Source organism: Brassica napus, chromosome C3, assembly GCF_020379485.1.
Source record: "Brassica napus cultivar Da-Ae chromosome C3, Da-Ae, whole genome shotgun sequence".
Lineage (NCBI taxonomy): Eukaryota > Viridiplantae > Streptophyta > Magnoliopsida > Brassicales > Brassicaceae > Brassica > Brassica napus.
In genome coordinates this window covers 9,544,877-9,568,694 of record NC_063446.1, presented here as the reverse complement: position 1 = coordinate 9,568,694, position 23,818 = coordinate 9,544,877, and the positions used below count along the sequence as shown (strand labels likewise).

At 32.1% G+C, this 23,818-nt stretch overlaps 3 protein-coding genes and 1 long non-coding RNA gene across 8 annotated transcripts; 3 read left to right on the top strand and 1 right to left on the bottom strand.

Moving 5' to 3' along the window:
* Positions 1 to 670: 670 nt before the first annotated feature.
* LOC106387867 (protein NETWORKED 4B) lies at positions 671 to 2,642 on the top strand. Of its 5 annotated transcripts, none has more exons than XM_048752413.1 (5): positions 673 to 910; positions 1,427 to 1,478; positions 1,560 to 1,671; positions 1,748 to 2,431; positions 2,518 to 2,642. In XM_048752413.1, the coding sequence occupies exons 2-5, from the start codon at positions 1,461 to 1,463 to the stop codon at positions 2,622 to 2,624; spliced, it is 921 nt and encodes a 306-aa protein (XP_048608370.1). In that variant the 5' UTR covers positions 673 to 910; positions 1,427 to 1,460; the 3' UTR covers positions 2,625 to 2,642. The 5 variants fall into 5 exon arrangements, with proteins under 5 accessions (XP_022554697.2, XP_048608370.1, XP_048608369.1 ...); XM_048752411.1 differs by lacking the exon at positions 673 to 910 and adding an exon at positions 918 to 1,159; XM_022698976.2 differs by having other exon boundaries at positions 671 to 910; positions 1,748 to 2,618.
* Positions 2,643 to 8,290: 5,648 nt separating this feature from the next.
* On the top strand, positions 8,291 to 10,307 carry LOC111198052 (protein NETWORKED 4B). Its single transcript, XM_013827800.3, has 3 exons — positions 8,291 to 8,705; positions 8,794 to 8,905; positions 8,989 to 10,307. Exons 1-3 carry the CDS (start codon positions 8,691 to 8,693, stop codon positions 10,197 to 10,199), a joined length of 1,338 nt encoding a protein of 445 aa, XP_013683254.1. The 5' UTR covers positions 8,291 to 8,690; the 3' UTR covers positions 10,200 to 10,307.
* Positions 10,308 to 14,765: 4,458 nt separating this feature from the next.
* Positions 14,766 to 16,964, top strand: LOC106387868 (trans-cinnamate 4-monooxygenase). Its single transcript, XM_013827801.3, has 3 exons — positions 14,766 to 15,674; positions 15,758 to 15,891; positions 16,177 to 16,964. The coding sequence occupies exons 1-3, from the start codon at positions 14,890 to 14,892 to the stop codon at positions 16,773 to 16,775; spliced, it is 1,518 nt and encodes a 505-aa protein (XP_013683255.1). The 5' UTR covers positions 14,766 to 14,889; the 3' UTR covers positions 16,776 to 16,964.
* A 4,911-nt stretch (positions 16,965 to 21,875) lies between these two features.
* Positions 21,876 to 23,453, bottom strand: LOC125584240. Its single transcript, XR_007321220.1, has 2 exons — positions 22,714 to 23,453; positions 21,876 to 22,084 (listed from the first exon to the last, which is right to left on the bottom strand). It is a non-coding gene; the product is annotated as an uncharacterized LOC125584240 (long non-coding RNA).
* Between the last annotated feature and the right edge of the window lie 365 nt (positions 23,454 to 23,818).

Sequence of the window (23,818 nt, the reverse complement as noted above, 5' to 3'; positions counted from 1 at the left end):
CAACTCCACTCTAAAATCCACTCCAAGATGGAGTTCCAAATATGGAGTAAACCAACTCATTACTCCAAAATAGAGTTGAACTTTTTTATTTATAAAATAGTCCTCTATATTTAAATATTTCGTTTTTAATAAAATATTATTATAAATAAATATATAAATATTATTTCACTATATATATTATAAAAATTACTGTTGATATTTCTTAATTATATAAATATCCATCTAGTGAACTATTTTATGCAACAAAATATATATAATATAAAACATAAAAGACCATACATATAAAAAATAAAAGATAAACACCATATAAAGGATATATAATATAAAACATAAAAGATCATACATACGAAAAATAGACTATTTTGCAAATAGTATAAATGAAAGATGATATTACTAATTTTTTAATAACATAAAACATAATATATTAAAAATATTCTATTTTGGAGTAGGAAATGGAGTAATACATTGGAGCAAAACTCAACTCCATTTTGGAGTTACTCTATTTTGGACTAGAAAATGGAGTAATACATTGGAGATGCTCTAAGTTTGTGGAAGGTTTGGTTTGATGTCATAGAAAATGGTTGTTAGTATTTATTATCTTGATTGGCAGAAATGAGAGTAAATCAACTGAAAATGTTTTTCATCTTTTTCCTTTTATGCTACTTGTACCATACAGTCAGACTCATTATGTTTCTAAGTTTGTTGAAGGTTTGGTTTGATGTCAGAACACATAAGTTTCATATCTCTCTGTCTCTCTCTCCTTCTCTAACTCGAATCACAAAGACGCCACATGCAAAATCATGGACGTTGCAGATCCGCCATTAATGCTCTGCATCTCATAAAACACAATGTCTCAATCATTTTCTTTTTTTCTAAAACAAAGAAGACTTCAAGAAATTAAAATAAGAAGGTGAGTAGCTCTAACGTGTAGAGAAAGCGTATTCACAATTTCAGAGCCGCGTATACAAATTTTCAAGATTCATCCTAGAAACTCTTTTTGATTATTTTAAATATTTTCTTTGGAGAACGTGAAACAAAGATGATTAGTTTTTTATTAGATTAATCATCTTCAATGCAGAAGATGATATAAATGGCTTTATGTTAAGACCATTCTTTGAGTATTTTTAGTCATAAGCTCTTTGTTCTTGATCTGTGTAAAGTAAGCTTTTATCCTCCTACACTTTTTTGTTTCTTCTTCTTTCTGTAATATACAGTTATATTATTAGTTTCATATAAATAAAGTGCGGCTAAATGCTGAAAATCTTTGGATTTCTTGAAAATTGTGGCAAGATGGGATGTTAAAGCTTCACGTGTCTTGTTTTGTCCCAACTGTTTCGATAAACTCAAGCAAATCTTCAATACCAGACAGTCAAGTCTTTTAACATTTTATTAGTTACATCGTTGACAATCTTGAATCATCTTGTAGGGGTTTCTAAGTTTCTCTACACCCCCTCAAAGTCATGGCCTCGTCGTCTGCGGTAAGAAACATCATGTTATCTTTGTCTTTGTGTTTGGTCTCTTGGTTTTAAGATTTACTTAATTATGTCTGACGTTCTCAGGCTCTTAGCAAGAAGCAGTTTAAGAAGTCTATGACCAAGAAATCACACTCATGGTGGTGGGACAGTCACAATTGTCCCAAGAACTCAAAGTGGCTTGCTCAGAATCTGGAGAGTATGTTGCCTCACTTACCATTAAGATATCTATCTCCACTTAATGTATTGAACTTGTTCTTGTTATGGTTTCTCAGAGATGGATGACCGTGTGAAACACATGTTAAAGTTGATTGAAGAAGACGCAGATTCTTTTGCCAAGAAAGCTCAAATGTATTACCAGAAGCGTCCCGAGTTAATCCACCTTGTGGAGGAGTTTTACCGCATGTATCGCGCTTTGGCTGAGCGTTATGATCAAGCTAGTGGTGAACTTCAGAAAATTCATCTCTCTGGGATACAGCCACAGGGCTCTCTTGAGAAATCATCTCCTGCTTCCCAAGAGAAATCGAGTCACCCTCATAAGGAAGAGGAAGACTCATCATCTCTGTCTGATTCTGATTCTAACTCTAAGTCGGTTCCTGATCATTCCTCTGTTAATGATGAAGATGGTGACGAGGCATTGATCCGTAGGATGGCTGATCTAGAAATTGAGCTTCAAGAAACTAAAGAGAAACTGATCCATCTACAGCAGGAATGTGTTAATGGTGACAACAACACTCTCCTTCAGAAAATTACCGTATATGAAGGAGAGCTTAAAGAAGCTAATATAAAGATTCGAATGCACGAAGAAGAGATCGCTAATCTGAAGACTGAGCTTAAGAGCTGCATTTCCTCTGAAGCAGAAACTCAACTAATTGGTGTTGAACAAGAGAGTCTTGATTTGGTTAAAGAGGAAACTAAAGATGCAGCGGCCACTCTTTTCTGCTCAACCACGTCTGGTGGTATTGTGTCTCTTTCTATTATTATCATTTTGTATTGTTTTAAAAAATATATATGAGATAGGCGATCGTTTCTTCTTTTTTTGAAGTCAATACGGTGGGTTGTTGCCAAATTGACTTCATTGACAATGAAATTCATCATGGATGTGTATGCGCCAAATGCTTGAGCTTGAACTGTGCTTCCCGTTTATTTTAACGTCCACTGCTGCTTCTTTTTGGCCCTGTTCGTTTGCTCACCGATCATCTGGGTGAAGATGCAAATCGAGGTTCGTTTTGTGCATTATAATGCTACATCCAGATGGATCACCTATCTGAATTTTTAAAAACTCATCTCAAATTCTCACCCAAATGAAGGTGAGTCTTGATGGTGCATCTGGATGCAGATGCATCTAATTCAGTCCAAAAAGAAAAATGACAAAAATGACCTTTTAAAATCAAAATATTATTTTTAAACCCGAAATTCTATTTTTTTTTTGCATTGACATTTTTCTGCTATAACCAAAAAAATGCATTTTCTCGCAAAAACTGAAAAACACATTTTTCCGCAAAAAAACCGCAAGATGCGTTTTTCCGCAAAAAAACGTAAAACACACATTTCCATAAAAACACATTTTTCGCCCAAACCAGTAAAACCACACTTTTCGACCAAAACCGAAAAATCGCATTTTTCCGTCAAAACAAAAAAAAACGCATTTTCCCGCCAAAACCCAACAAATGCATTTTCCCGCCAAACTCTAAAAAGCATTTTTCAGCCAAAAGCGCAAAAAGCATTTTCTCGTCAAAACCGGTAAAACACAATTTTCTCGTCAAAACCGGAGAAACGCCAAAACCGGAAAACACAATTTTCCCGCCAAAACCGGAAAAACGCATTTTCCCGCCAAAACCGGAAAACAGAATTTTTCCGCCAAAACCGGAAAAACGCATCCGCCAAAACTGGAAAACAGAATTTTCCCGCCAAAACCGGAAAAACGCATTTTCCGCCAAAACTGGAAAAACAGAATTTTCCCGCCAAAACTGGAAAAACGCACTTTCCCGCCAAAACCGGAAAAATGTATTTTCCCGCCAAAACCGTAAAAATGTATTTTTCCACCAAAACCGTAAAACGGAATTTTTCCGCCAAAACCGGAAAAACGCATTTTCTCGCCAAAACCGGAAAAAAGAATTTTCCCGCCAAAACCGGAAAAACGCATTTTCTCGCCAAACCCGGAAAACGCATTTTCACGCCAAAACCGGAAAAAACACATTTTCCCGCCAAAACCGAAAAAACGTAATTTTCCCGCCAAAATCGTAAAAATGTATTTTCCCACCAAAATCGGAAAAATGTATTTTCCCACCCAAAACCGGAAAAATGTATTTTCTCTTCGAAACCGCAAAAATGCTTTCCCGCTAAAATCGCGAAAATGTTTTTCCCGCCAAAATCGCGAAAAAATGCTTTTCCCGCCAAAATCCTGAAAAAAAAACTTTTCTCGTCAAAAACATTTTTCCCACCAAAACCGCAAAACACAATTTTCCTGTCCAAACCGCAAAACGTATTTTTCCGCCAAACCCATAAATACGTATTTTTCGGCCAAAACAACAAAAATGCATTTTTTTCGCCAAAAACACATTTTCCTCAAAAACCGCAAAAATATTTTCCGCCAAAACCGTAAAAATGCTATTTTTCCGCCGAAACGTAAAAAATTATATTTTAATCATTTTATTAACAAGTCCACCTGGATGTAGATGAAAGTTAAAAAATGAAAAGCAAACGAACATAGTTACATTCAGATGATTCATCTGGAAGCATGGACGAAATGAAGAAACGAACAACACCCAGATGGGACATCTGGATAAGACATCTAGATGGACCATCTGGATGCATCTTCCAGATGTACAAACGAACAGGGCCATTGACAAAATAATGTCTACTAAGCTATGACTCGTTATATTTATCCTGAATATAAAGTTTCAACCTTATTTCCCCAAGTATACTAGTTGTGTTAAACCCAGTTCAAAATCTTCAATTGTCAATAGTAAACGGAACAAACTAAAATTTGACCAACATAAAACCAAACCATACATAAAACCCAAACCAATATTACATTTTTTAATAAACCCGACATATTAGTCAATATTTTCTCAAAAAAGAGTAGTCAATTCTGTAGTAGGAATTGAATTATCCTCTTCGTTAGTCACTACGCGTTTGCATCATCAAAGTTTATGTTTTTAGATTATGACTATTTTTTAAAATTTGGTATCTTGAACTCATAAAAAGATTCATACTAATTCCCAAGGAGAAATGTAGCCCACATACAGCGCCGGCCCGGAGCACACACAACATAAGCGACAGATTGGGGCTCATGAGCTGTATAATTTTTTTTTCCACTATGTATTTCTTTTTTTTTATAATTTTCCCTATGTAAAGATATAATTTTATTTATTTTGGCTTAGGGTAATAGAAAAAATTCTCAATTTTTGGACCGCTCTTGCCCACATATAAACTTATTTTTTAGATATTCAAATAAATTGTATATGCAATGAGTTCATATCCGCCTGGTCACACGATAAAGTGTAAAAAATGCTTTTGGATTTAGGTTGTTTTGTAATCCAAAGTTTGTTTGCCATTATACCACTATAGCATAGTTGATTATGGCTATCTTTTATGGAATACTGTGTTGTATTGCATTATATCTGTAGAGCACATACATATAAAGATGAAAATCCTTAAGCAATTACAAGATGATACTGAAAGGATAATGATAGGAATAAATAGGATAAATAACATAATCAGAGGAATCATAGAGAATAATCAATATGGATCACATGTCTCCATTGATGATTATCCTTAGTATCTTTTTTTTTGTAAACTGCATTTATCCTTAATATCTTTCACCATCAACTTAGCTAGCTTGTATATTTATTGTGTTTCTAAGTTTGTTGAAGGTTTGGTTCGATGTCAGAAGAAATAAGTTTCATATCTCTATCTCTCTCTGTCTAACTCGAATCACAAAGACGCCACATGCAAAATCCTGGACGTTGCAGATCCGCCATTAATGTTCTCCCATATCATAACACTATTTCACAATCATTGAGTCTTTCTTTTTTCTAAAACAAAGAAGACTTTAAGAAAATTAAAATAAGCAGGTGAGATGCTGTGACGTGTAGAGAAAGCGTATTCACACTTTCAGAGCCGCGTATACGAATTTTTAAAATTCATGTGACCCTTATTGATATTACTTATAACATTTTATTTAGGGAAGGTGAGACAGAGATGATTAGTTTATGATTAGACTAATCAATCTTCAAGGCAGATGATATAAAAGGGCTTTACTAGGACTAGGGATGTTATAATGGATTTTGTTAGTGGGTTTTTAATGGGTTTTAAAAATAAATAAATGTTCATTTAGATCCATTTAGTTAAATGGGTTTTAAATATGTAGTTTTGTTAAGACCCATTTATTAAATGAGTTCTACTTAAAGTTAGTGGGGACTCTCTTAACCTATTTAACTTAATATAATTAATTAATTATTGTTTGTAGGAAAATGTGATTGTATAGTTTTGGCGAAAAATTCGATTTTACGATTTATGCGGAAAAATTCTGATTTTGTAGTTTTGGCAAAAAAAAAAATTGAATTTTATAGTTTTGATGGAAAACATATTTTCTGGTTTTGGCGGAAAATTCTGATTATGCGGTTTTGGCGAGAAAACTCGATTTTGTGGTTTTAGCGGGAAAACTCAATTTTTAGGGTTTTGGCAGGAAAACTCGATATTGCTTTTGGCAGGAAAACTCGATTTTACGGTTTTGGCGGGAAAACTCGATATTGCGTTTTGGCAGGAAAACTTGATTTTACGGTTTTGGCGGAAAAAACTCGATTTTACGGTTTTGGCGGGAAAACTTGATATTGCGTATTGGCGGGAAAACTCGATTTTACGGTTTTGGCGGAAAAACTCTATTTTTACGGTTTTGGCGGGAAAACTCTATTTTAACGGTTTTGGCGGGAAAACTCGATTTTTACGGTTTTGGCGGAAAAACTCGATTTTACGGTTTTGGCGGAAAAACTCGATATTGCGGTTTGGACGGGAAAACTCAATTTTACGGTTTTGGCGGGAAACTAGATTTTACGGTTTTGACGAGAAAACTCGACTTTGCAGTCTTAGCGAGAAAACTCGATTTTACGGTTTTGGCGGAAAAATCTGATTTTGCATTTTGGCGAGAAAACTCGATTTTACGGTTTTGGCGGGAAAACTCGGTTTTACGGTTTTGGCTGAAAAAATTGATTTTGCGGTTTTAGCGGAAAAAAAATATATCAAATTTTGCGGTTTTAGAAGAAAACTCGATTTTACGGTTTTACCAGAACGATTTGATTTGCGTTTATATAATAAAAATCAGTTAAATTTTTTTATTTTTTTCATTTAATATTTGTTTTTTTTTTAACGTCTGATTAATTATGCTATTACAACGATGAGAAATATTACATAGACAATTCTACAGCCGACAATTTTACTATCATATGAGAATGCACGTCTGACTGCATCGCTCTGAGTCATCCTATGAGATCCATGTTTGATGATACGCACTTGCACCATGCTGAAGACCTCTTATAACCATTTTTCTCCACGATCTGCATAATTTGCGTTTTCTAGGGTTTGAACTCCAGACCTCCTGGTGTAGAAGCATTAATGAACCCTTAGTCAAACCACTGCACTAAGGGGACTTCCACATTTAATATTTGTTAAAAAACCATAAAGTTAAAACAATTAAAAATTAAATCAACATAGTTTATACAAATTTTGTGAATCTAAATGGATACCCCTAATAGACCTATTTTTAAATGGGTTTAAACAGATATGAGTTTTAAATGGGGTAGGTTTTAAACGGGGTGGGTTTAAATGGGGTGGGTTTAGGGCATCTGCATCGCTAGAGACACTTAGGGGGATGTATTCAACTGAGAGTTTCAGGTGATTTGTATTAAAATGACAAATCCACTGTTATTGGAACATGAATTTTAAAAACTCATTTAAAATCCACTGTTATTGAATTTGACATTTCTTAAAGTACTCTGAAATCCACTGTTATTGAAAATATTTTAAGTTGTGGAGTTTTAAATTTTTCAGATGATTTTAGGGTGTTTGGGTATGATTTCTTAGTTAAAAAAATTAAAACTCAAATCTCATAGTTATAGGTGATATTCTAGAGTAGTTTAACAAAAATCACTTAGGGGGATGTATTCAATTTAACATTTGATGTAATTTGATTTTTAATGGGGTTTTAGATGATTTCAATAAGTTGCAGAGATTTAAGTGATTTTTGTTAAACTACTCTAGAATATCACCTATAACTATGAGATTTGAGTTTTAATTTTTTTAACTAAGAAATCATACCCAAACACCCTAAAATCATCTGAAAAATTTAAAACTCCACAACTTAAAATATTTTCAATAACAGTGGATTTCAGAGTACTTTAAGAAATGTCAAATTCAATAACAGTGGATTTTAAATGAGTTTTTAAAATTCATGTTCCAATAACAGTGGATTTGTCATTTTAATACAAATCACCTGAAACTCTCAGTTGAATACACCCCCTTAAATCTCTGCAACTTATTGAAATCATCTAAAACCCCATTAAAAATCAAATTACATCAAATGTTAAATTGAATACATCCCCCTTAAAGTCTCCTATTATTATTTTTTTTCTGATTAAAAAAAAATAAAAAATAAAAAGCGCAACCAATTGCGGAACGCCACGTGTCGGTGGAGCTCGTAAACAGTGCAATAAACACACAACACAGGTTTCTTATTGTGCCCCCCTTAGAGACGCGCATGAGACGTGCGATGAAGATGGCCTTATATAGAGCATTCTCAATCATAAACTCTTTGTTCTTCTGCATTTGTGTAAAGTAAGCTTTTATCCTTTGTACAACTTTTCGTCATTTTTATTTAAAAAAAAAAAAAACTTTTTGTCTCTTCTTCTTTCTTTAATATACGGTTATTATTAGTTTCATCGATTACTCTGGTATATAAAATGCTGGTAAAAGCTGAGAATCTTTGGATTTCTTGAAAATTGCGCAAATACCAAAATGGGTTGTTAAAGCTTCACGTGTCTCCTTTGCCGCATGCACAATCCTATCTTCTTCCTCTTATCTCATCTTATTTGTTTTGTCCCACTTGTTTCGATAAGCTCAAGCAAATCTTCAAGAGACACTCAAAGTCTTTTAACATTAACTGACAATCTTGAATCATCTTGTAGGGGTTTCTAAGATTCTCTACACTCCCTCAAAGTCATGGCCTCGTCTGCGGTGAGAAACCGTCATGTTATCTTGGTCCTTGTGTTTGGTCGCTTGGTCCTAAGATTTACTCACTTTTTCTGATTTTTTTTATTTTCAGACACTTAGCAAGAAGCAGTTTAAGAGGTCTACGACCAAGAAATCACACTCATGGTGGTGGGACAGTCACAATTGTCCCAAGAACTCAAAGTGGCTTGCAGAAAATCTAGAGAGTATGTTGCCTTACTTAAACATAATTAAGATCTCCTCCCACTTAATGTAAATCTTTAACTTGGTTCTTGTTATGGCTTCTCAGAGATGGATGACCGTGTGAAACACATGTTGAAGTTGATTGAAGAAGACGCAGACTCTTTTGCCAAGAAAGGTCAGATGTATTACCAGAAGCGTCCCGAGTTAATCCACCTTGTTGAGGAGTTTTACCGCATGTACCGCGCTTTGGCTGAGCGTTATGATCAAGCTAGTGGTGAACTTCAGAAAAACCAACAGTCACAGGGCTCTCTTGACCAATCATCTCCTACCTCGAGTCGCCGTCATAAGGAAGAGGAAGAGTCATCATCTTGGACAGATCCTGGTTCTGATTCTGATTCGAAGTCGGTTGATGATCATTCCTCTGCTAGTGATGAAGATGGTGACGAGGCATTGATCCGTAGGATGGCTGATCTAGAGCTTGAGCTTCAAGAAACGAAACAGAAGCTCCTTCTCCAGCAAGAAAATGTTAATGGTGACAACAACAACAACACCGATCTCCTTCAGAAAATTACTGTATATGAAGGAGAGCTTAGAGAAGCCAATGAAAAGATTCGGATGCAAGAAGGAGAGATTGCTAATCTGAAGGTTGAGATTCAGAGCTGCATGTCCTCTGGAGCAGAGGAGAAGCTCAAGTTGGCTCAAAACGACGCTGACACTCTCAGAAACAAGCTCAACGCAGAGAAGAAAGAAGTCTCGAAGTTGGTTGAGAGACTTGCAATGGTGAAAACTAGTTTACAGGACAGAGATAACGAGGTAAGGTCGCTGAAAACAGCAGTCTCTGACGCTGAAGAGAAGATATTCCCAGAGAAAGCACAGATCAAGGGAGAAATGTCAAAGCTCGTTGAAGAACGAAGGCAACTTGGAGAGCAATTAAGAGAGCTGGAATCACATATAAGGCTGATCATGGAAGAGAAAGCTGGAATAGAGGAAAAGCTTAAGGGAGAATCCGAGAAGATAAGTGTAATGAAAGATGAGAGTAATGTGCTAAGAGATGAGATTGGGAAGAGAGAAGAGAAGATAAAGGAAATGGAAAAGCATATGAAGGAGCTTCACATGGAACACGTGAGGCTAAGAAGACGGTCGAGTGAGCTTGCAGAAGAAGTTGAGAGGACGAGAGTGGCTGCATCAGAAGCGGCTGAGCAGAAAAGGGAGGCCATAAGACAATTGTGTATGTCTCTTGAGTATTACAAAGATGGGTATGATAGGCTTAGGAATGTTGTTACAGGACATAAGAGAGGAGTGGTCTTAGCATCATGAAGTTTGTGGCTAATTAAGTGTAGTGGACTTGAATGTTTTTCTTAAGGTTGAAGATGAATAATATATGTTTGATATAAGTAAATATTTATGCTAATTTTTTTTAATGAATATTAAATTATAATCATTATTAAAAAAAAAAAACAGTTTTGTACATCAAGTGCAGCTATATGCTGAAAACTCAACCATCAAACCATCAATCCGACAATCTAGTACCAAACCAAAGGATGAATAGACCAATACTTCTTACTGCTAATATTATTATCTTGCATCTCACAAGTCATGAGATTGATCAGTATTTTCTTTAACTTCACACAAACAAACATGTTTCAAGTTGTCTATTGTTAAAAGTTGAAACAGTTGTGTGCTTGTATAATTTTTTATTTCTCTTTTGAAGTATCTATATCTCCATCAAATATCTTTTTTTTTTATTATTATTCAGTATCTGTATTCATTTCTTTTTGTTCTCTCTTCTATACTTAACATTTGTTTGTTCTATGATCTTCCAAAGCAATGGTTGATATTACATTTTCACTAAATTATACATAGAGGACGCAAGATTTATATATAACTTATAAACACCTATTATACGTCATAACTATCTAAAGTTATAAAGAAACAATTCTAGCTATGAATTTGCCCGGTCTGCAATGTGTCGGTGGGTCCAAATAAGAAGGCATATTTTAAGGTACGTGGTTTGCAAACGAGATGGTCACAGATTTGGGGATAATGGTGGATTTGGTGAGAGGTAGGGCACACAACCATTTATCCATGGCTGTCTTTCGTGGTAGGTGTGTCTCTTTGTACTATCATTATTTATCCTATTAAATATATATACATTTTTCCTTATCCTAGCCACAAATATATTTAAAACTGGTTGAAGAGAAAATAAAATATAGAAGAGTGTATGAGATAAACGAACATTTGTTTTTGAAGTCAATACGGTGGGTTGTTGCTAAATTGACATTGACATTGACACTGAAAGATTTTCTTGGATGTGAATGCGCCAAATACTTGAGCCTGTTCTGTGCTTCGCGTTTATTTTAACAACCGCTACTACTTAGTAGTTAGTAATATGTTTTCTTAACGGCGTCAACTCTGACGGCGTCTCAAGACGTTCGTATTCAGACCACGATCAGTCACTGTTTCACGCTTTTTCTTTCCTTTTCTCGCCGTGACGGATTGAAAGTCTTCCTGTATCCTATGACTTTTTGTTCTTGTGTTTTTACAAGGCTTTTTATAACCAGTACAGGTTTAACGTTTTATATTGCTCTAAACCCATCTAAAATTATGACCTCTGAAGAATTTAATCTAAAATTACAAAAAACAATATATACTCGTTTTATTCTGATTTTTATTGTGATGATTATTGCAAGTTGCTCAACGGGTTTTAGAGTAAATCTTACTGAAGTGGTATCTATATTTTAACCAAAGAAAAGATATATTGTTATTTGCAATTTTTTTTATCGTATTGGCAATGAACGTGACAGTAGTCTGTTGTGATGTGAGAAAACACTTCGAATGTTAAAAAGATTAGAATTAGATCATTCTGGTATTAATGCATAGGCATAACTCAACCGAATTTTGGTATAAACTTCATCATTGATTTCTGTCGAGGTTGATATGTCAGATGATATTTTATAATGATTTAGAAGTATTCTTCAAAAAATTGTTTTGGATCTCTTGATGTGTTGTCTTTTGATAAATTTTATTGGATAAAAAAATTTTAGTAAAAAATATATTTGCATACTTAAACAAATCAACTGATAAAAATTACATTCTTAAAAACATTAATCCTATCCAACTCTACTATTTAGCTGATAATACAATAGTAGTATATACTAATCATATTTTAAAGTTTAAGTTGAAACATTTAGAGTTTTTATCAAGTTAAAATATTATTAATAATATACAATATACTTTTATATTTTAATAAAATTCTTTAAAGAAAATAAAGTGAAGACACTATTTTATTAGGTTTTTAGAACTTAGGTTAAAATATCTGTAAGTGATAGTATTTTTATTAGATTAAATTAATTTACAAATGATATATGATAGGTTTGTGTTAATATACTTTAAATTATAGTTAGCATTTTCAAGGATAAACTTAAAATAATAAAATTGATATAATAAATTAAATTAACTAATTAATATTTGATGTTCTTATTGAAATCAAAATTAATTAGAATATCTATATATAACTAATAGAATATTACTCAGATTTTTTTTGGTCAAACTCATATTTTTATTTAATTCTAAAATTAAGATACTGAGTAGATTTTTGTTTAATTATACATGATTTAGTCGGACTCTAATACTTTTAATAAAATAAAACTAATGTTACTTTCAATAAAAATGGCACGCAAATATAAAATAAACTAGGTGTTTTCTTGCACCATATGCAGTGATAAATTTTTAAAAATTTAAGTTATATTTAAAATTGAAATTTATTAATAATATATATTTTATTATTTTTGACCAATATTTAATATAAATATAATTTAATTAAGCATAAATTTAAGAGAAAATAATTTTCTTTATTAAAATTATATTTAAGAATATGTATGTATATAATTAAAATTATAATCTTAGTAATTTTTTTTATCTATTTATTTTGTTTATATATATTAAATCAACTTATATAAAATTACTAAAATATTCATATAAAATTGTATAGTTATCAAAATCTAAAACTAAACAACATTTATAAAATTTGTAGATATCTAAAAGAAACTAATGATATTACGATTATAAATTTATAATTTTTTAAGAAATTGTAAAAAAATTTGAAAATTTTAGTAATACAAATTGTATAATTAGGAAAATAAAATTAAATAGTATTTCAAAATTCATAATTTCATATTTGAAGATATTTATTTTAGTGATGATTTATGAGTTATTACCATATTTTAAAAAGTTTACCAAAAATATAAATTGATATTAAACGTAATGTATGAGTTATTACCATATTCTATAAAGTTTTCCAAAAATATATATTAACATTAAATGCAATTGTCTATGTCATATTTAACCATAAGTCATGTCATATTTCTTAAGTGCCATGTCATCTTTTTTTTAGCGAGAATGATTGTAGTGATGACACGTGTACAAATCACTTCGCAAATAATTTCTAGGGGGAATGGAAGCCCCCTTAGTCCAGTAGTTAGACTAAAAGTTCATTAATGTTTTTACACCAGAAGGTCCTTCTAGGGTTCAAATCTCAGAAAACGCAAATTATGCAGATTATGGAGAAAAATGGTTATAATAGATCTTCAGCATGGTGCAAAACGTATCATCTAACATGGATCTCATAGGGCGGCTCGGAGTAATACAGCCAGACGTGTATTCTCATATGGTGGTAAAATTGTCGGCTGTAGAAACGTCTATGTAATATTTGTCAGCACTGTAATAACATAATTAATCAGACGTTAAAAAAAAATAATGTCTAGAGAATTATATAATATGTTTCTAAATTAGTACGATAGATATAGGTCACCACCAAAGTTATCACCTAGACTATATTTGCGAAGTGATTTTGCCACGTATTCTTTCTACAATCAATTTCACAAAACAAATATGATATAGCTACTGAAATTGATGACATGTCTTATAGCTTAATATGACATGGACAATTGCATTTAATGTTAATTTATATTTTTGGTAAACTTTTAAAAGTATGGTAATAACTCATATATTACATTTAATGTCAATTTATATTTTTGAATTTTTTTTATAATATGGGAATAACTCATAAATCATCATTAAAATAAATATATTAAAATATGACATTATAAATTTCGAAATATAATATAATTATATATTTTTAAATTATACAATTTTATTACTAAAATTTTCAAAAATGTATACAATTTTTTTTAGAAAATTATAAAAATTTAATCTTAAAATCATTATTTTCTTATATATCTACAAATTTTATAAATATTGTTTAATTTTAATTTTTGGTAATTATGCAACTTTTACAATTTATTTAATATATTTAATTAAAATAAATAGATAGAAAAATATATCTAAGATTATAATTTCAAATATATACATGCATATTCTTAAATATAATTTTTATGTTTAATTAAATCAAATTTATATTAAAATATTGATACGAAAAAAAAAAATTACAATATTAATAAAATTTTATTTATATTTATCTGTTAAAAAATATTTTAAATTTTTTTACTACAGGAAGACACCTAGTTTATATTATATATTTTATGCTTTATCAAACTGCAAGAAACCTCTTGTTATTCATAAAAAGCCTTTAATTTAGAATAGTTACTAAAAATGATTATATTAGCGATTTCTTAACATTTCATTAGGACAAAGCTATCTTCAGTTTTTTTTTTTGTTGTTGTTGTAAAGCTTGATGAAAACAAGCTGCCTCACCTCCTACCTTCACCAAACCCTCTTCACTTTACGGTCGTTACCTACCAAGCCCACCACCACTCACTCACACACAGCCATCCCGTTAAACTTAACGCCGTTTAGTAATCCATCTTTCACCAACCCCACGCACCTAACGCCGTTATCTTGTTCTTTTGGCCGTTGGTCTCAATTCTCAAACCAACCAACCTCTTTTCTTCCCTCTTATAAAACCCTCTCTCACCACCATTGCTTCCTCAGCAGCTTCTCCTGCTTTCCACTCGCCGTGAAATCAATCTCAAACGTCCACGTGTCACTAATGGATCTTCTCTTGTTGGAGAAGTCTCTAATCGCCGTTTTCGCGGCGGTGGTTCTCGCCACCGTGATCTCCAAGCTCCGCGGCAAGAAACTGAAACTACCTCCCGGTCCTATACCGATACCAATCTTCGGAAACTGGCTCCAGGTCGGAGACGATCTCAACCACCGTAACCTCGTCGACTACGCCAAAAAGTTCGGAGACCTCTTCCTCCTCAGGATGGGACAGCGAAACCTAGTGGTCGTCTCATCGCCAAACCTAACCAAAGAAGTGCTCCACACGCAAGGCGTGGAGTTCGGATCTCGGACGAGAAACGTCGTCTTCGACATCTTCACGGGCAAGGGACAGGACATGGTGTTCACCGTCTACGGCGAGCACTGGAGGAAGATGAGAAGGATCATGACGGTTCCTTTCTTCACCAACAAGGTTGTGCAGCGGAACAGAGAAGGATGGGAGTTCGAAGCCGCGAGCGTGATCGATGACGTGAAGAAGAATCCAGACTCTGCGACCAAAGGGATCGTGTTGAGGAAACGCTTGCAGTTGATGATGTACAACAACATGTTCCGTATCATGTTTGATAGAAGGTTCGAGAGTGAAGGTGATCCTCTCTTCCTCAGGCTTAAAGCCTTGAACGGAGAGAGAAGCAGGTTGGCTCAGAGCTTCGAGTACAACTATGGAGATTTCATCCCTATCCTTAGGCCTTTCCTTAGAGGCTACTTGAAGATCTGTCAGGATGTGAAGGACAGAAGACTAGCTCTCTTGAAGAAGTACTTTGTTGACGAGAGGAAGTGAGTGAGTTTTGGTTTTTTATTATTATATTTTGATTCTTGATTTAGGGTTCTTGAAACTGATATTGAGAGGAACCACGCAGGCAAATCGCGAGTTCTAAGCCTACAGGAAGCGAAGGACTGAAATGCGCCATTGATCATATCGTTGAAGCACAACAGAAGGGAGAGATCAACGAGGACAACGTTCTTTACATCGTCGAGAACATCAATGTCGCTGGTAACTTACCTTTGCCCTGTTTTTGTTCCTTATAGCATACGTAACCAATCCTCTAGATATTTCTTGCTTGCATAGGAAACTATTGAGATTGCTATGTTTTGAAACTTTTGTTAGGGATAAGTATCACACATTAGAAATTCAACGGGACCTTAAATAATATATAAAGAGTTAGGGCTAATCTTATGTGTCACATCTAAAGGAGCTGGATAAGTACTTCTAATGGCTATATTTTTTTTTTTTTTTTTCTTGTAATGGCTACTAAGTTTGTTATTTGTGGTGAAACAGCTATTGAGACAACACTGTGGTCTATCGAGTGGGGAATCGCGGAGCTAGTGAACCATCCTGAGATCCAGAGCAAGCTAAGGAACGAGATCGACACGGTTCTTGGACCAGGAGTTCAAATCACAGAGCCTGAGCTACACAAGCTTCCCTACCTCCAAGCAGTGATCAAGGAGACGCTTCGACTAAGAATGGCTATACCTCTCCTTGTGCCACACATGAACCTCAACGACGCTAAGCTCGCTGGGTACGACATCCCAGCGGAAAGCAAGATCTTGGTCAATGCTTGGTGGCTAGCGAACAACCCCGAGAGCTGGAAGAAGCCTGAAGAGTTTAGACCCGAGAGGTTCTTTGAAGAAGAGGCGCATGTGGAAGCCAATGGTAATGACTTCAGGTATGTGCCGTTTGGTGTTGGACGTAGAAGCTGTCCTGGGATTATATTGGCGTTGCCCATTTTGGGAATCACGATTGGTAGGTTGGTACAGAACTTCGAGCTTCTTCCTCCTCCAGGACAGTCTAAAGTTGATACTTCTGAGAAAGGTGGACAGTTCAGCTTGCATATCCTTAACCACTCCACAATTGTAATGAAGCCAAGGTCCTTTTAAATAATTTATACAAAAAATAAAATAAAATAAAAGTAGTTTCTGCAAAATGATTTTTTTGTTATGTTGGATGATAACGATGTTTGTGAAATCTAGTGGATGTCTTGTGTAAAATGTCTTTAAAGGGTTGCAATAACTAGTGGTTCCCACTCTTTAAATGTCTTTAATAAAATATATTGGATGTGTTGTATCTTTCAAACCCATATGATTGTTGAACAATAATTTATTTAATTTGGAGGTTTGTTTTAGATTTAACTAACACTAGATTTTGACCCGTACATCCGTGCGGATAACCTTTAATTTTACAAATATATAATTTTCAAATGATAAATTGTATATATTAATTACTGTCATTTTCAAAAAAATATATAATATATAATTCTAAATATAAAAGTTTAACAATTTTATTTTTTTTTCTATAAATTATTACATAATTTATGAATTTTAATCTTTTTACATGATGAATCATATTTTAATCCTTTTAAATGATGAATAATATTTAATACTTTTACATGGTGAATGATATTCTTTTATTTATTGAAATGAAGGTCATTTTTAAAATATATTAATTTACCAATTTAATATAATTTTCATATTTAATTCATTTATTACTTTTATTTTAATATAATATAGACTATGTTTATAAAATTTATAAAATAGCACATAATTTGTTTTTTTATAATAAAATTTTAGTTAAAATTAATTTATAATAATATTATACTACTAATTACGAAATTAGCCAATGCATTAATTAAAAATATATTTAGTTTTTAAAAAAAAAAATTGTTTAGATTTTTTTAACAGATTTTTTTATTACTAAAACTAAAATTTAAATTTATAGTTAAAATTTATTTATTATTGGTATCCTTTTAATTATTTAGATTTCTTAGAACTATAATATATTTAATAAATTAATGTAAATAATCAAATAAGTGTAATTGAATATATGGATCTAGTATGACTATTTTATAGTAGATAAAATGGTATTTCTCGTTTAATATAGAAGACTAGATTTTAACCCATGCTTTGAAAGCACAGGATAATAATTCGGTGAAAACTTTATATAATAGCATTTTTCATAATATATGTAACCCGAAGTCTGAATCGAATCCAAACAAGAAAAATTTGATTTGTACATAGTCTAAAATGTAAGATGAGTCTCGTAGGAAGATAAAAACATATCCGAACCCGAAATGTTATAAGCCAAACCCAAAGAAGTGCACCGAAGAGGTGGCCACTGAGAAGATAATTATCGAGTCTATTTAAAAAAAAAGAATAGATAGTTATATTAAAATTTACATGAATATAATTTTATGAAGATAAGATAATTCATTTACATTACCTGTTCCATATTAATTTTATTTACACTTTAAAGCTTAATTATGGTACAAATTTATTTTTATTTTTTAATTAAATATACATCATTCAACCCGTGTCATACTTGATAAATATATTGAATTATTTTTAATATTCTAAATTTAAAATGTATATTAAATATGAAATGATTTATTAGTTTATATATCTTACTTTAATATTTTATTTTAAAATATGTTATAAAATTCATGTATATATGTTATTCTTTAATTTTATAATTTATAAAATAATAGTTAATAAATTGATTTAGTTACTTTTATTTATAAATTGTTGTAGGAATAAATATTATAGGAATGTTATTTCTTATCTATAAATAAAAAATGAATTAATATTATTTTTATAATTATAGTTAATATTAATTATGAATTTTATTATATAAAGTAAATACTAAGAAGAAATGTATATTTAAATTTTAAATAAAAGGTGAAAAGTTATTATTAAAACGAAATCTTAGAAAAGATACTTAAGAGTATCTTCTTAGATATCTTATTTTGAAAATATTAAAATATTTAGTTAGATATGATATATATTTAATAAAAACTGAATTAGTTGTAGAAGAAATAAGAGTGAATTGAGTCAAAATCCTAGAAGAAGTAATTAATTAAGAGAATACCTATGACACAAAATCTGTGACTTTCAAAATGATACAGTATAGTCAAAATGACAAAATTGTCCTTCTGTAGATAAGAGAGATTTATATTATGACCGGTGATAATAGAAACTAAAAGGGTTTAAAATTATTGGGGAAATAAATAATGATTAAACAGGTTAAACAAGTAGACAGTATAAACATTGTGGCGACTGTGATCCATTTAGGTAATTGCAGAGATCGCCAATATAGAGCGTAGAAAATTTGTTTTAATACGAAAAACAGGTTAAGAGTTCGAAAAAAATATTTTTGGTCTGAGATTTAAAAAAATATTTTTGGTCTGAGATTTAATATTGGACACCAAATACTTATATTAGCAACATAATAAAACTCACAATTCTGTTTCAATGCTAGTCTGACATATTAAAGACAAATTTAGGTAAATCTTACATATTAAGAAGGAATTAAGGTGTTACTTGAATACTTATAACAGGAACTGCACTCTAAATGTTTGGTTGAATAAATATTTTTTGTCAAATATATAGTTAACATGATTGATGACAACATAGGAACCAGAATTATAAGTAACCGGTTATATGAAATATTTAGCTGGGCATCTGAAATGATTTAGTTTATAAACTTTAGTGTGCTGAATTATTCCCATCCATGAATATGTGTAGGTATTAAAGATGTATGGCCATGTTATAATAAATAGAAAAAAAATCGTAAACTTGCCACCGTGCTGAATTATTTACTAGACTGCTAAACATAGTTGTAGCAATATAAAGTACAGACGAAAGTAATGAGAGCATAAATACAAATTCTGTTTAAATGCTAAACTGACATAATAAAGACGAGTTTATGCTAATCTAACATATTAAGAACGAATTAAGGTGGAACTGGACGTGCTAAAAATAAAGTTAGCATGTTTGATGACTAAGTTGCTTCTATAATTATAAGTAGCCGGTTATAAACAATGTTGTGACCGTATAAGAAAAGATTATAAAAGGGAACAATATAAACAATGTGGCAATTGTGATCCATTTACATAGATGCAGAACTCGATAAAGAAAGCATACAAATTTGTTTTTATGCGACCAATAGGTTAAGCGTTAAAAAAAAAAATTTTCGTCTGAGATTCAACATTGGACAACGAGTACTTATATTAGCAACATAATAAAACTAACTATTATGTTTAAATGCTAGTCTGACATATATAGTTAACATATTTAATGACGAAGTAGCAACCAGAGTTATAAGTATCCGGTTATATCTAAAATTTACATGCGTCTAAAGTTTTTTAGATTATAAACTTTGCGCAGATCACATAAGAAAAAAATATATAAGGAAAGACAGGTAGACAGTCTAAACAATGTGGTGATTGCGATCCATTTACAAAGATGAAGAAATAGATAAAGAACGCGTACAAATTTATTTTGATGCGAACAACAAGTTAAGAGTTGGAAAGATAGAAATTTCGTTTAAGAAATAATATTAGACTGATACTACTTATATTTGCTAAATAATCAAAGAGCTCATATAGAGGAAGCAAAACTACATGAATGTTGTATGACATCGTTATAGCAATAGAGTTTAAACAAAAAAGTATAATGCTAAACACATTATTGGGAATGTGGTGGGCACATGTCGTAGCTTGTAGGATGTTGTGAATGCCCCGTTTAAATCATGACGATTTCTTACAAAGCTACATTAATCGTTTAAGAGAAAATTACTCTGAATGACACATTGTTAGTTTCCAATTACACAATAAAACGCTTTCTGCTTTTGACACACATTTTCTAGATGTAATGCCATAATTGACCCTGAGCTTGCCTAACTAAATAGAGGAGAATCGTTTGGATAAAACGGTTGTGTTTTGAGATGTTTTTTAATCATTATAATTCTTATCTATAAATGAATGGCCAAGAAAATTTGAATATTTCTTTTATTTTACTATCTTTATCTACAAACGATATTCATTCATCGCTTTCTTTCTACTTTAATTTTTTTTGTTCTTATTTTCTTTTGGCTCTGTTTCAATATTCATTCATCGTCGTCTTCGCAACATCACCTTCGCTGTGAAACATCACCATCCTGTCACCACCATCGATGTCTCAACATCACTATGAAAGAGACTCAGTCTCGTGGAAACGGTGGAGGTTGTGGTGGAGGTGACAGTGGATGTCGCGGCGGAGGCGGCGATGTTCATGGTAAAGGCGGTGGTGGTGGAGGTCATGATGGAGGTGATGGTGGATATTGCAGTGGAGGTGGCAATGTTTATGGAGAAAGCGGTGGTGGAAAACGTGAAGTTGAATATAGTTGTGGATGTCCACCATCACCGTCTTTACCATAAGTTGTATGTCCATTCGTTTTCTGCCATAAGTTGTATGTCCTTTATCCACAAATTGTATGTCCATTCGTTCTCTGACCATAAGTTGTATGTCCTCTATCCATAAGTTGTATGTCCATTCGTTCTCTGACCATAAGTTGTATGTCCAACGTGAAAGTTTCTTAACTTATTTTAATGTTCATTTCATCACATACACCCATCCTATGTCCAAAAGTTGTATGTCCATTCGTTCTCTGACCATAAGTTTCTTATGTGCATCACATGCACTCAGCTCATGCACAATAGAAGACTCACATGTCTAAATGTCTACTAAACTTGTGTCTAAGACTCACATGTCTATTATTTTTTTTCGTCCATATTTTTCATATAATTTTTTCGTGTCCACGTTTCTTGCGTCCACATTTTTTCTATCCATAAATCTTCTATTGATTGTGCTCGATGATTTTCAGATTTACTTAACTTTTCTACTATATTTATATACATATAACATGTAAAAAGATAATTAAACAGATTTTAGTTTGTTTGTCCATAATTCTTGTTTCTACAACTCATTTGTACTTTACGTGTTCACAACTTATGAATCCATTCTTTTTTTTCTATCCACAATATAGATGTCCATATTTCATTTGTCCACAAATGCTTAATCCAAAAATCTGACGTTGATATGTGTTACATATTCAAATTGTTAAAATATATGTTAATGGATGTTAAAATGTAGAAGATAAAAAGCTTGAATTTGTTATGTCAAATTTATTTATTTATATACTTTAATATTTGAAAAATAATCAAATAAAGGAATGAGAGGTGAACTTATCAAAATAATAAAAATATATTAAGAAAAATACAAAAAATTGCAACTCATCGGTCAAACCATAAACTAAGTTACATTCATTTAGTCACTCAAACCAAAATTTAATATAAGTCTTAGCTCACCAGGGGTAGAAGAGTCCACAAATACTCTACATACCATAAAAAGTGCTCTCCAAGTGTAACCTGTCTCTGAATGCAAAACAAAAAACAAATGTGTCTTATAAGTTAACTCACTCTTGATATAATAGCCTATCAGTAACAATTTATATGTGTGGGTATGGATAGAAAGGAGTTTAGGCAGTTAGCGGTTCAGCATACACACTCTATTCGAGGGAACTTTGTGCAATTACGAGGAGGTCTGGGTTGCCCAATCGAAAGTCTGAGGTTGATTCGTGAGGACACATATGTAATGTAGAGAGTTTTGGGGTCTATTTGAGAAGAACCAAAAAGTTGAAGGGTCAACTGTGAAAATAATCGAAAATCCACCATTGTGGAACTCCCAAGCTTTTCAATCTGAAGATGGTCGCGACGGCGAGAGGCAACGACTCCGGAGCTTCGGGACAGGCTACCACGACTCGAGCTCAGCCACGAGGACGACTTGAAGCTGAGAGAGACAAGAGGAGAAGCTGGCAGATTGTAGACTCACGACTATGGAGGTTTCGGGGAAGGAGGCCATGATCGGATTGGAAGCTACGATGGCGAGATTGAGGTGATGACAAAAGGTTTCTGTTGATCGAAGAGCTTGGACCGGTGCTCTAATGGTGGAAAGGTCGCAGATCGAGTGTGGACAAGGTGAAGAAGAAGAAGTCGGAGCTCACCTCTTAGCGGGTCTGCAGCGATCAATGACAATGGTCACTGGACGTCGCTCGGAAAGACGCGAACTCACCAGCGGCTTGGCGGAGCGGCGCAAACAGGCCGCTGTGGAGAAGGCGAGCCAGTGGTTGGAGCCACTGGGTGGTACAAACTACAAAGGCGCTAGATACTTGATTTTAATTTAATTCTGGTTTAGTCCGGTTTGATCCTGGTTTAACTTAACAGAATCTGATGGAATGAAAGGGGGTGTTATTGGTTTATATATTTTGATTGATTTAGAAATCTATATAATATTTATAAATCCAAGTAAAATATGCAAATCCGGAGGTTTTTCCTCGGATTTGAGTCTTTGTATTTTTAACTAAAAAATCCAAACAAATTCATTCAAATCCATTATAAAATCAAATATATTAGTAAATCCGTACTATTGAATAACACTTGATTTGATACAGAATTTATGAATCATTAAACCAATAACACATGATTTTAATACAGATTTGAAAATCATAGAACCAATAACACTAGATTTTGTTCGGATTTTCAAATCCATTAAAATACAACAACCAATAACCCCTACTAAGAATGAAATTGAATCTCTTTAATATGAATGAAAGCAATGTGACATAACTGATAAATATATTAATTATTTTTAATATTACAATTTAAATATGTATGTTGAAATATGAAATGATTTATTAGTTTATATATCTTACTTTAATATTTTGTTTAAAAATATGTTATAAAATTCATGAATATATGTTATTCTTCAATTTTATATTTTATAGAAGAGTTAATAAATTCATTTAATTACTTTATATTTATAAATTATTGTAGTAATTTAATTATGAATATAAATTATGTATATATAAATATTATAGGAATGTTATTTCTTATTCTATAAATAAAAAATGAATTAGTATTCATTTTATAATTATACTTAATATTAATTATGAATTTTCTTACGTAAAATAAATATTAAGAAAAAAATGTATATTTACATTTTAAATAAAAATGTATTAAAAAATATTATCAAAGCGAAATCTTAGAAAAGATACTTAAGAATATCTTTTAAAAAATCTTATTTTGAAAATATTAAAATATTTTATTAGA

Bases quoted from the DNA above. Each gene is read 5' to 3' on its own strand.
- LOC111198052 (XM_013827800.3), top strand. The intron at 8,906-8,988 runs GTATGTTGCCTT...ATGGCTTCTCAG, and splicing joins GCTTGCAGAAAATCTAGAGA to AGATGGATGACCGTGTGAAA.
- LOC106387867 (XM_048752413.1), top strand. The intron at 1,672-1,747 runs GTATGTTGCCTC...ATGGTTTCTCAG, and splicing joins GCTTGCTCAGAATCTGGAGA to AGATGGATGACCGTGTGAAA. The intron at 2,432-2,517 runs GTATTGTGTCTC...CTTTTTTTGAAG, and splicing joins CTGCTCAACCACGTCTGGTG to TCAATACGGTGGGTTGTTGC.
- LOC106387868 (XM_013827801.3), top strand. From the start codon at position 14,890: ATGGATCTTCTCTTGTTGGAGAAGTCTCTAATCGCCGTTTTCGCGGCG. The intron at 15,675-15,757 runs GTGAGTGAGTTT...GGAACCACGCAG, and splicing joins TACTTTGTTGACGAGAGGAA to GCAAATCGCGAGTTCTAAGC. The intron at 15,892-16,176 runs GTAACTTACCTT...GTGGTGAAACAG, and splicing joins CGAGAACATCAATGTCGCTG to CTATTGAGACAACACTGTGG.